Source organism: Protopterus annectens, chromosome 8.part0 (assembly GCF_019279795.1).
Source record: "Protopterus annectens isolate FY-2018-M chromosome 8.part0, PAN1.0, whole genome shotgun sequence".
NCBI lineage: Eukaryota > Metazoa > Chordata > Ceratodontiformes > Protopteridae > Protopterus > Protopterus annectens.
The window spans coordinates 1,864,961,210-1,864,975,318 of record NC_056741.1 but is presented as its reverse complement, the minus strand read 5'-3'; the positions used below and the strand labels follow the sequence as shown (position 1 = coordinate 1,864,975,318).

At 38.6% G+C, this 14,109-nt stretch overlaps 1 protein-coding gene across 1 annotated transcript in view; it reads right to left on the bottom strand.

The window, feature by feature from the left end:
• LOC122809687 (von Willebrand factor A domain-containing protein 5A-like) overlaps positions 1 to 14,109 on the bottom strand; it is a 1,458,063-nt gene that overhangs the window by 484,281 nt on the left and 959,673 nt on the right. The window contains exon 15 of the mRNA XM_044081363.1: positions 6,351 to 6,562. Coding sequence (XP_043937298.1) covers positions 6,351 to 6,562 — 212 coding nt within the window. The remainder of the gene's footprint in view (positions 1 to 6,350; positions 6,563 to 14,109) is intronic.

Below are 14,109 nucleotides of genomic sequence, written 5' to 3'. Positions count from 1 at the left end.
AGGCTAATGGGACAGTAGTTCCCGGGGTCTGTGGTGGCTCCCCCTTGTGGAGTGGGCTGTCACTGTGCACCATTCAGCAGGTACAAACCTGAGGTGAGGCTATGATTGAACATGGTACTTAGGGGTGCAGTCATCCAGTTCATGTATGTAGAATGCAGCCTAGGATGTTGTCTTGTCCCATGGATGCTGTGTTCTTGACTTTGGAGAGTGTGGTCTTTACCTGTATAACCGTGATTACAGGAACTTTGCATTCTTCTGGTATCAGGATGTTAGCAATATCATGTTGCCACTTCTGTTGTACAGTCTGTTTATGGCAGGGGACCACCAGATTGGCTTCTTTTTTGGAGGATAGCGTCTTGGTTTTGTTTGGGATATTCAGTGTTTGTAACTGTTGTGTCCATCTGCATGGTGTCATGAAGTTCACCACTTCTGTCTTAAGAAGCAGCAACAGTTGACTTGGAGACATTTTTACCATCCATTAATAGGGTGTTTGGTTGAACCCTAATATTTTCCAGTACATCAAGAAAAGAGGAGTGGGAATCCTGGGGCATGGTGGGGGATCTGTAGCAAGCTACAATTTGGATTTCAGTTTTGCCCAGAGTTAGTTGCACTTGGATAACCTCAGCTGCATTATGCTGAGCAACTAGCCTAGAAGTGTGGATATCCTTAATGAATATGGACACACCTCTGCCCTTGGTGTTCCGGTCCAGGTTACATGGCCGAAAAGTGTGGTATGAGTTATAGCCTGGTGCAGGGGTGCTCTCTGGAGCCTTGAACCAGGTCTCAGTCACTGCACAGATATCAATGTTCTCCATTTTAAGGAGTGCCTCGAGTGAGTTCATTTTGAGATTTAGACTTCTAGCATTGAGTAGTATCACCCTCAGTTTTGCTTGCCTGTTCCTGTTATGGTGGTGAATTTGTCATTTGAACCTTACCTAAAAAAGGCACTATAGGGGCAGCAAGAACCTTAGCCAGTATCCGGAATCCCAGGGGTGACAGATGCAGGCCATCTCTGGCAAAGCATCATGGTCTGTCATCCATGTCATCCCAGGCAGACAGATACTGGATCCCTTTAGAATGACATCAGAAGCTTAGCCAATTGTTAAAGTCAATCATTTTGTCCTTGTACTGTGGCATCATTCTGGGTGATGGCAGAATGCTACTCAGGGCTAGGGTCATACCTGCCTGGGCTACAAGATCGGAGTGCTCTTCCATTTCTCTTTTCATGTAGTCCAGGGAGGTACATATTCCTTATTTTTTGTTTTTAAACTTTAAATTTTTTTTTTGCATAACAGCATGTTTGTACACTGCTGCACACCACACAAAGATAATATGGGTATTAAAAAAATACTTATATTAAATTATTTTGCATTCCTTTTTGGACACACAGGGCATAGATTTGCATATATCTGTGCCAACTATGCAATTGTGGACCTTCTACATGGGCTGTTACAGCCCCTGTTCAATTTTTTCCATGTCCACTTTGGACACCAAAACAGGGTGTGCAGGACTGCCTATCTGCTTGCTGGATCACTCCAGCATTCTCAACTGCATGCAGTTCACCTGCTTATGAGGTGATTTGCATGCCACAGACACTTCCGCGTTTCCACACTCGTGCATGCCTCTCTGCTCTGTTTACTGGATCACATGGCTGCTTACATCCGTGTACGATCTGTGCCACCATGCCTACAATGAAAATCATTCAGTATAAGTTTTATTGAATTTCCCACCATTGAGTATTTTCTTGTTCTTTTATTATTTATTATTAAATATAATTAAACATTTCATTGTGTCTGACCTTTGTAGAGCTATTTAAGTTCTGAGAGTACTTGCATATTTATTTGGTGACACTGTGGGCCACTTCTAATAGCCTTGCTCTTGGTCATACTACCATTTGTATTAATAGTAACATTACACAGTAAGACTGGACACCCTCTGTTAAGGCTCTTAAAGTAGCTGATAAGGAGCTGGCTGTTGGCAGTGCTAACTACCTCATAGTCTAGGCAAAAGGGGGCATAGCTAGTAAACCTCTTCCAGCCTTTCCCAGGTGTGTGTGTGTGTGTGTGTGTTTGTGTAAATCAAACCTCAAAGAGTGTGTGCGTCAGCTACTTGGGAAAGGACAAAAAGCACTGGTTGGACAGAAAGGGTACTGGAGGTCATGGCTTGGCCACTCAGCTGAGATCTCAACTCTATAGCTGTGCTAGTCAGGAGTCTTACTGGGGATCTGGAGATAGAGAGAGAAACCAGCCCCAGAATGACTATGGTTTCTGTGTACTCTTAAGGAAAATTGCACTTGTTACAGAGAGCTGAATCTGGAAATACTGTGTGTGTGTACCTTGTCATCCTCCCAATGTACGTTCCTCACTGGTGCCAGTGGTAAGGATTGAGTCTCCTTGATTACTGGTCCAGTGGAGGGGCATCACAGCTTGCATTAAATATATATATATATATATATATATATATATATATATATATATATATATACACAAAACAAACACACACACACACACACACACACACACACACACACATGCACTGATAACCAAACTAAGTAGCTATGCCTTCATTTGTTGGTAAGTATTTTACATTACTTGATCTGTGACTTTAGTATTTAAGCATTTCGGTATAGATTACTTAGTATGAAATCAGTTTTAATAGGATGTTAGGGTTGTCAAGTAAAAAGCATTCCTGCAGCTTTGAACAGTATTCTCAACTGTCCAGATTTTAGTGGGGTGCTCCTAATTTACTCTCATACTTTTTCTCCATCTTTCCTTAATTTGGAAATTATTTTGAGAAGTTCTAAGTTAATAGTCTCAACATTTGAAGTGCACCTAATTTGGGGGCCTTTACTCTAATTATGTTTTCTTTTGTCCTTGGAATCTGCACATAAAAGTTGAAAAGTAGGCTAATGATCTCTAGATTCTATAGGTTCAGGATGTGTAAACAAATGAACATGTTCCATATCGCACCATTCAAACCCAGCAGCTACTGACTCACTGAGTGGAGGGCATAAGCCAGCCTGTATGAAACTAACATCTCTTCTGCATATGAGGAGCCTAAGCTAAAAATACTGACACCAAACCCTTGACTACAATGCAAGACTTTATTGGTACACAGTGCATAATCCACAGGCATGTGCAATATGACAGTGACATGCATGATACACAGGCATGTGTAATATGACAGTTACATGTCAAGCTCTTCAAAAGTCTTGTTATTCTGCATCAGTTGCAAATGTTCCAACCGAGTGCTGTGACGTCCAAGGTACATAACACTTCAATAGTCTCAGTGCAATGAATCCAAAATAAGTACTGCAACAGACAGGTGTTATGAAGAAATAAGGTGCTTACTGTGGGTATTCATCCTCAAATGGTACAGAAAACATTGACAGCAGTCTGTACCTTGTCTCAGAATTTCAGAATGCCATCAAGACTAACACCAAGACTGGATACACTAGTAATGAATACCAAACTATTTGCCCCTGTAAATTACATGAGTCCAGTTTTGAAGTCTTAGACACCTCTCAGGTGACATATAAATAAAGTCTTGTCATGGAAGTGTTAAGCTTTAGTTGACTATAACTCATTCACAAAAGGATGCTGTCTGGGATATCTGAAGAATAAAAAGTTGCCATATACTTTAGAGGAAAGGACAGGTAAAGGTAGGTAACATCTGCATAGCAGTGCTATAGCAAACCTCTTCCTCTAATGAATATTCAGTGTTGGTATGTATGTATATCGTTAGTAAAAAGAAAAAGAGCAAATATGGAGGTGTGTGGTACCATGGAAGTCAGAAGGTGGGCTGAAAAAGAAAAGTATCAGAGACTACTTTGTATGTAAATTCCAAGAGGTAAGAGGTAAACAAGTTGAAAAGAGTAGAACTACAACTGGAGGGCCGATGTCGCCACAGAAAATGATACTGTAATGCCACGGAAATGATCAAGTACCAGGAAAGATTGCCAGTGTTAATAATTTACCTCAAGAAGATTATTTAGAATTCTAGACTTGCACCTCCTCAAAAAAAGTGTGAGGAGCAAAAATAAATAAATAGATAAATATCTTTGGCATTCCTGCAACTGGAGCATGTTACTTGCTACAGCTGTAACCATTTCTACATGTCAAGTGCTTCAGTCATATGTGGAAATGCAGTGTCAGCTTTTATTTATCCTTGTTGTTTCATAAGTTATTACTAGTACTGCACTCATGCACCATCAGCACCTGCTAAATGTGCCCCACTGGTAGCTTGTGTCTGGTGCAGCCAGACTCTTCACCCCACCCTACATACAACTCTGTGACTTGGTACTATGATAAATCTGAAATGTGGTCAGAAAAGAAAGTATAGCACTGTTAGTAGATGACTTATTTCTTAACATCTGATTAACCTACATCCACAGCTTCAAAAATTAGATGTCAGCTAAGGGGAAAAAAGAAGTAAAAACAAATTGTATTTCATAAGAAGGTAACCACCCACACCTACCATGAAGAAGGCACCATCCTTTACACATCTTAACTTTATCATTTTAACTGCAAAGTTACTGTACATCACTGAAACTGAAATTCCATAACGCAAAACACTTGGTTGATAAAGTGCTATAGATTGTGTTTGTGCAAACATTGAATAACTAGGTATTGAAAAATTCAGTTTGAATAATATTTATAACCTCCTGAATGGAGTTCAGGAGATTATTGGACACAGACAAAAATATCAGAAACTTGATGAATAAAAGGAAGCTTGCAGATCTGGTGGCAGTTATCAAGAATATTAGGATTTAGAGATACTTTTTTGAAGACAGGAGTCACGAAGTTCTCATATTAAGTGATGGTAAAAAATACTGTTCCTCATATATGTCCTAAGTAAATCATAAATAAAGAGAAATGGTCAAGTAGGGCTTGGGTGCAGACTGCATGCTGTAAAGTACAAATTCAAAAGGATGGTAATGATCTTCTCAAGCATCACAACTTACATAAAACCAAATAAGATGTTTCAGGACCAAGACCGCAAGTTCTCTGGATGCACTAGGAACAATCTCAAGTGATATGGACTCAATCTTATCAACAAAAACAATCAGGAATCTTAAGGTCAGCAGAATATTTACGTTTTCCAATTGATAAGACAGGCTGTGATTCCCAGCCCATTCACCACCTGTCAAAACAAAAGTATGTTCCTTAGATGCAGCTCTGCTCCAGCCAGCAAATAATACTGCATTTGTTTGGGAAATATCAATTTATTAGAGTAAAGTGGTGGTATTCTGCTTACCTTCCTCAAGGCAATTTATCCCATTACTGGTACTCCAACCACTGTCCATCTCTATTTGAGCAACCCAGCTCAAGAACACACCATGGCATGTAATTTTATATGGACCAACAGTATATAAAATATGGCACAGGTAATAGCAGTGCTAGAAACCACAACCGACTGACCAAGATTATTTGCACTGCTCTCCAAAGGAAGACAGCAGAGGGTATAAATCAGATTTCCATACGTAATATTACTTATGTTCTCATAGTTTATTTGTTCAAGGTTTGACAAGGCGTCTAGAATGCAAACTGGGCCAGGGAGTAGTCAAACAAAGAGAGATTGGTTTAATACCAAATCAGAGTTCATCACACAGAATAGCAAAGACCAGTGAGTGACCGTTATAATAAGCTAAGGTGGTAATCACTTGAACAATCCTAAATCCCTGTATAATATAAAGAAGTTCCTTACTAAGAGGCATTGACTGATCATTAACCCAAATACTGTCATCTATAACCACAGTGAGCCAAAATGAGGAACTTGGTGACCCTCCTGTGGGAATATTCTCACACAGCATGACAGATGGCAGATTAGGATTATGTAGTTTTTTCCTGCACCCATTAAATACTCCAAAAGATGACAGCAAGTCATCTGGGTCATATACATTTTGTTTTAAAGTAGGTACCAATGTTCTTTTCTCACTTACGATCTTGTCCTACCTAGGACATTGAACATTTGAGATAATGGAGAGGGGGTGAGTACTGCAGCTGCTGAACGAAGACCAAAGTTCTAGCCCAAACAGGTCTCTGTTATGAATACACACTTAACATTGCACAACCAATAATTCAGGCTTGTAATGGATGAATTCGTACATGTATACTGCACCTTCTACAGGACCAGCTGAAAATATGTCCACTCAGCCAAATACATCGTCAGCCTACAATTTCAAACAGAAGCCTTTGATATATCATGCAGACAAGATGATCAAAAGCTAAAGTATCATGGTTGTAAAATGAGCTTCCTCTGAAATAAAGCAATAAACCTACACTCTAAATCTTAGTGACTGTAGATAAAAGTTCAATGAAACTCAGTAATATAATCATGAAATTACATACCAAAAAGATTGTGACCCAGTGATACCATAGGCCCCCGAACAGGTTCTTTGCCATCTTTGTAGACTGCTATGTAGGCTGTGTAATGTGAGATGACATTGGATTCAATACTAATTTTGGTTATTTGATCAATGATATCCTGATTTGAATATGTCTTCATGCCATCAAGTCCATTTTTTATGAAAAGTTTTGCAGCCATGTAGTGTAAGGAGAAACTGAAACAAAACAATAGAAAATAAGTTGTTTATTAATAATGAATATGGATCCGAATGAGTAATGACATGTAAATTGATAGTCAATAACAGGAATGAAATATCATGAATAATTCCTTATGCAGACATTTGTTTGTATGAAAGCAGAACACTATATAGCAAGTGGCCCAATGAAACTATCCTGATATTCAAACTTTTTGTTTTCAAAGGAAATCAGCAGAGGGTAAAAATCAGATTTTATCCATAACATTAATTAGGCTCCTGTATTTTATTTGTTCAAGACTGGGTTTGACAAGGCACCCTTAACGCAAACTGAGTAGCCAGACAAAGAGACTGGTTCAATACCAAGTCAGAGGTCTTCACATTGAGAATCAATTGCAGTGGGTGACCATCAAGACCATGCAGTATATGGACTATACAGATAGATAGATGAATGGATAGATAGATAAACAGATAGCTACAGGCAGCACAGTGGCACAGCAGCTAGTGTTGTCACCTCATATCAAGAGGCTCCAGTCTGATTCCTGCCTGGGGTTCATTCTGTTTGTGTATCATTCCTGTGTTTGTATGGCTTTTCTCCAGGTGTTCTGACATCCTACTACATTCTAAATACATGCAATAGGTGGACTGGACACTCTAAATTGGCCATAGGTGTGCATGTGCATGTGTGATATGGAATAACAGCAATGGCAGTGGTAGCCACCTGGTGGTATGAAACTTGGCTCTAGATGATTGTCTGTTGAAATCACACCCCGACCCCATGTGCAAAAATGGGAGAAAGGGGTTGTGCATGGATGGCTGGATATAGGTAGATGGGAGTGCTGCCCTTTATTAGAGCATAGAACACATATGAGTTCCTAGGTACTTACTAGGCTATTGATCTGTCAGGATATTAAGTAGCCTAGCTTTACATTCCTTGTGGTAGTTTTTAGCTATTATATTTTGCATGCAAGCATTTTAACTCATCAAAGTCTGCTGAGGACTGATGACCAGGTGGCCATAAAACTGAAATTACCACCTTTGGAACTAATTCCTGGGGGACAATATTTAATAAGAATGTCCCTGCTGCATACAATACCTTGTCACAGACAAATGTTAATGTACTATTCAAATTCTAACTGCTAGAACATTTATTTTCATTCTATAAATCCCAGTGTCATCCATGAACTGGATGATAAGCTGCCATTAATACAGGCATGCACAATCATTTAATGGCTGTAAATCTGCTTCATTGCTCACTAGGAAGGTCAGAGACTCTGCACCTAATTTTTAAAAGAAGGATTTTTTTACTCAAATTTCAAACTAGCACTGATACTGCTGTAAATAGTTATGTCATCTGTCATCTATCATTCCAGACATTGTAGCAATATTTGCCATAATGTGTTACATCATGTATGCTATATATTGCAAAGTTCAAGCTTGACTTACAACTTGAGTTCAGAACTGTTCCTGTCTTAATTTGCTTTTAGGCATGTGATTCTTATTCTAACAAATGACTGGCTAGGATTTGGTTTTTAAATGCAGTTGTATGTTTTCACTTTATATTGGTCTGAAGAAGCAGAGGAGGCTCTGTGAAAGTGCTTACCTGTTCAGTTATAGTTTTGTTACTGTTTATACACTTTGAGCCATCTTTGCAGCTGAGTTTGGAAGGAGTATTATTTCTTCAAAGTTCAAGTAACTCTGTCATGCAGACAAAATTCATGTTGTTAACTGGTCATGCTAACATCTGGCACAACTATTGCACACATATATATATATATATATATATATATATATATATATATATATACACATAGGGGTCTACTTTACATGGTCGACTGTTCAGAAAGTAGACTTTCATATTGCCAAGACCATATGATCGACTTTAGAAAAGCTGACTATGTAAAATAAACATATAAAACACAACAAACACTTACCTTAAACTGTTAGCAGGGGGCTCCACCCCCTGCACCCCTTGTAACTTAAATATACCAACTCCGAGATTGGACTACAGTGTGGAAGAAGGAAATGTTCCTATTCTGCACTGTACAGAGATAGTGGTTCCCCATGGTCGGCTTTTCAAAAGCCGATCATATGGTCTCGTCCATATGAAAGTCGACTTTCTGAAAAGTTGACCATGTGAAGGGGACTCATATATATATATATATATATATATATATATATATATATATATATATATATGTGTGTGTGTGTGTACATCTCTCTATATATCTATACTTATATCTATATATAGTCATATCACCAAAATTCCAGTACACCGAAATATAAATCATCAAGACCAAATGTCCGAAAGAACAGAATAATGAAAGAGCACTTTGCTGAAACACACAACACCTAAACACTACATACAAGCTAAAAAACAACAAAGCACCATGACCTCAAACATTTTTGCAGGGAGGCAAGCCCCCCCCCCTGCGCCACCCACATCCCCTACTAATTATATATACCAACTCAGAGATCACACTACAGTGATAGAAAGGGTATGTTTTCCGATTGTCACTATATTGTGATCTCCACTTAAAAGTACAGATGCTGTAAAACTGTCAAAGCAGTACATTGTACCATAAGGTACAAAAATACTACATACAGTAAATAAAAGCTTTGACTTACCTCTTTCAGTTAAATGAACTTCAGCAAAGTGCTTTTTCATTATTCTGGTCTTTTGGACGTTTGGTCTCGTTGATTTGTATTTTGGTGTACTGGAATTTCAGTGATGTGACTAGGACCCATATATATATAAAAACTCAAAATTCATAAGGTCAAGACCATATGCTCGAGTTTCTGAAAAAATCAAACATCAAAAAAAAGCACAAAACTCTACTTTTTTATGTTTATGCAGGAGGGCAAATCCCCCTGTACCACCCCACACCCCCTGCGTGTATATATATATATCTATATATATCTATATATATATATATATATATATATATATATATATACACACACACACACACACACACACACACACACACACACACACACACACAGATATAGAATGTGTACATACATAAATAACTAAATAGAAAAGCTGAATGATCACTTATGCATTTTTTAGCCTGATTTCTGTTTCATTCCTTGAACCCCCAGTGACTTCCGGACTCCCTCAAAGTGAGCTTTTTTGGTACTTAAAAGAAATCCTGAAGGCAAGACGGGGTGGACAGACCTGATCAAAGAACAATGATGGTTAGAATATCACAGAAGACTGGAAAAAAGCAGTGATGCTGAATGAATACTCTGTTTTGTTTTTGACAAAGGAAAGCAAAATAAGAATGGTACACTGGAAGGGTGGCAACACAGAATGGGAACAATAGTGAAAACAGACCAGTATACAAAAAGAAAAGGTAGATAGAGAAATAGCTGTTTTTATGGAAGATAAAGCACAACAAGGAGATGAGCTATCTCGTATGAAACGTGGTCAGTTTTACTGATGGATCCTTTGTAGGAAATCTTAATTTGGTAACATTTGGTCAGTTTGCATCCCTAAAGTGCTTCAGGAGTGAACAATGGCCAGTATGGGGACCGTACCTCTCAAACTCTATGCTCACAAATCTTGAAAAAAGCCAGGAATAACTAGGGAACACAGGCCTACAAACACAGACATAACTTGAATGTTGCTCTCATAAACTTAGAAACTTGATATAAAAAGTTTTGCATTAGCGTGGATTTTCTGAAGGATACGAAATCTGAAACTCAGATGTATATCATTATTTAGTGACTTCAATCCTCAATTATTTTCCACAGAAAACACAGATTTTATAAAGAACAGACCAAAAAAACATGAGGCAAAAGCCTGGATATTCTGTGAAAATAGAGACAGTTAAGAGATATGGTGGGTATACCATACAAGGAAAAAAATAAGAAGTTCAGAGTACTACAAGACTGTTACCTGAAAAACAGTAGCAAGGAAAGTCATATTGAGAATCCTTGCAGAAAGGTTATTAACATTCCTAGAGGTCAGCACTCATCAGGATTGCACCAACATGGGATCATAGCCAGAAAGATCTGTAGTCAAAACTCATCTAGTTTTGCAATGGCATTACAGGTAAACTTGACAGGGGAGCAGCGGAGCACCATTACACATCATCTACAGAGATTTAAGCAAAGCCTTTGATTCAGTATGACTAACAGGAAAACTGTATAAGCTTGGGAATGGACCATCACTAACAAACTCTTTACTACATGGTTGAATGGTAGGACGCAGAAGGTTGTGATCAGAGTTATGATGTCAGGAAATAGAAAAGTGCCTAGAGCAGTGCTGCAGAGATATTTCCTGGATCTAGTACACTTCAGTATGTTTTTCTCAGATATCTGATGGAACAAACAAATTAATCAACCTCTTTACTAAACATTCAAAAACAGATGCAGCAATGAAGAGTGGGGTGAGTAAACAGGGAAGGGTTTGGAAAACATGATCAGCTGAGAAGAAAAGTGGCAGATGAGGCTCAGTACAGTCAAAGTACTGTTTTTGGACAATGACAACCCTGATGTGAAGTATCAGCTAGAAGAACTAATGGCAAACAGAGCAGGAGCAAGATGCATGGGTGTTTTTCACAAGGAACAGATCACCAGAACCACAGCGAAAGGTCAGTGGCAGCACCAAATAGAATGCTGGGTGCATTTTCAAGGGAATAGACACCAGAATGAAAGAGATAATGCTAGTACTCTAATCAACTCCATCACATTATATCTTGATAACTGTGTGCAGTTCTGGAGGCCAAGCAAAGAGGGAATTATTAGGTTACTGCAAGGAAGCCACAGGAAATACATTAGAGAGATTTTTGGAATGAGGGAAAAGGATATGCCCAGAGATTAGAGGGATTTATGCCAAGTCACCAAAAGCAGTTACAGTGAATATAAAAAAAAAATAAAGTGTGCTTTAACTACTTTTGCCAAATGTAAAGAAACTTTTTTTTTTTACAGATGACATATCTTCCTGCACTCCCCCATGTGAGCGTACACTCCCCACCCTCTCAGAGAATCATAAGTCTGTAATAGGATAATGACCACTTGGACCTTTTAGATCCTATCCAAGCATCCAAATTATTGATAAGGTTTGGTACCCCTGGTATTATACGCAGGGGCTTGGGAGATGAAGTTATTACAAGCAAGGGTCTGGGAGATGAACCATTTACAAGCTACCTGTGTCGATTAGATAAAGGTGCCAAACTGGGGTGAAATTCTGGCTCTCCATCCAGTTGTTCAAGTCACACTTTAATTGGGTTAGAGATGAACTCTGCTTCTCATGGATGGCAAGCCTGTCCCAGAAAAGGGGTAGTCTCTGGGATGTATACCTGACTCTTCAGTGGGTCCTATTTGTATTCAGACAAGATTTAAGTCATTAGAGCAGGTAATTATGGTGCTGATTGTTTTGTGAATATGAAGGAGGTCCCATCAAAGTGGGGTCTGAAGATGCCCTGTATGCCAGGCATAGATCTTCCTTCAACATTTTGCAGGACACAAAATACTGGGATATGGCTTTGAAGCAGTCTGCATAAGATATGTTGTTTACAATCTGCATTCTTCTAGTGAGCAACCTCTGTGGACATTCCAGTCATTGGATGTGCTTGGTTATGTAAATACCAAAGGCAGTGTACTCAATAATAAGTCTGATGAGTGCCAAAAACAGTAAAACAACGACATTTGTTTGTAAGTACTATAGTACACAAGTGCCTTTTGAGGGCTAGATTACTGCCTATGTGTGTCCCCAAGTCCCTGACTACTGGGTTGACTCTTAGGAGGGTGTTGTCAATATGGTAATTGCCAGGGGTGGCCGACTTCCTGAAGGATAACATTATGCTTTTCTTGATATTTAGTTTTAGTCCAAGATTTTGATACCAGTTATTTGTCTGTGTTAGCCCTTCTTGGAGAACATTAGTGTCAGCAGGGGATTCTATAGTTGCTCCTAATTTGCAATTGTCTACAAATTTGGTCAGTCAGAAGCTTATGCATACAAATTCTGAAAAAGAGGAAAACACCATTATTGGTTAAAGTAACTTTTATGCTCACTGAAACTGCTGTTGATGAAATGACAGGTACCCAGATAAGAGGAACTACAGGTATTCTCACCTGTGAAAAGAACAGACATGGTAACAAGATATTGGTGTACAAGATCATAAGACTCATCTGGAAGCATAATAACAGAGATGTACAGAGGGAGCACAGGTGGCAGATTATAGTGACTAACTACTCCCTGGCTCTCTAAACATACTTATTCAAAGAAAGGGTTATAGACCCATGGAAAGGATTACCAGAATGTGTGGTAGACATGGAAAACACAGGGGCATTCAAGAAGACATGAGCACAGGAAAAGAAGATGGGGAATGTGGACGAACACTAAATAAAGTTAAATGGCACATTATGAAGACTATCTCTTTCTGCCACCAAGCAAACGCAATGTAATATGATGTTATCTGAAATATACCCCCTCCAATTCTATATCACCTCTAAAAAGAGCAACACTGTCCAGAGGTGCTTTACCTTATGGCATCTCCTCTCTTTGTAATGTCATGGAGAATGGGAAGAGACTATATTTTACTTGCTCTTGATGTTCAGAAGGTTATTTTGGTCCCTTATATGACCTTAATCCAGAAGGACAATCTGTATGCTATCTCTTATATGTAGGATACATACATCCCCTATTTTGTACTGCCATTCAACTTGTGCTATCATTTCTTCACAGGATAATTAAATCAGCCATTAATGCTAGCCTTTGGTGTTCACCAAGGAATTCTTTTGCAGCTGAAAGTCAGTCTTCATCAAAGAGTTTTCCTGTAGCTGCCCACCAGCTTCTTTCCTGGGCTAGATTTTTCATGGCTCGAATGGATAGGCACAGATCTTCATGGAGGAGTCTGTAAGACACTGAGTACAGAGAAAGAGCTGACAGTCTCTCCTGATAACTGAGATTTTTGAGGCCAGTGATATTTTTATTTAATGCCTGACAAACAACACATTTTAACTTACATGAAAAAGAAAACCTGTTCTGAAAGCATATCAAACTCTACTTCACTGTCATTAATTGCATACAGTACCGTAGAGCTTTACACACAGAACATACTTGGAGTACAACTCATGCATGCCATAGCAGTACAAAATATAACGCTGAATCAGAGCAGTGGTGAGAAACACAGCCAAAGCCAGTGACACCATACTTCTGAAAACTAATATATTGGTAAAGGAAAACACATTTTTAAACATCTCTAAAAGGTAGAATTACATTCTTCAGGCTATACTGCTACAAAAAAGAGAATGAATACTCTTAACCATATTTCATACTTTAGTATAACACCAGTTAGGTGCTACTCAGAAATTTCAAGGCAGTATTAGCTGAAGATACTATGGAATTGTCATCTGCCAAATTACCATTGTCATTGAAATTACTTTCATCTATTTTTACATTACATTTTATCCTTACAATGCCCTCTAGAACAATAACCATCCCTGCAGAAATGGACAAAGAACAGAACAGCAATTAAATACCACACTAACATCAATGATCTAACTGCTGTTTACATCCATAAAAATTGACTCCCGGATTCACTAACCTTCCATGT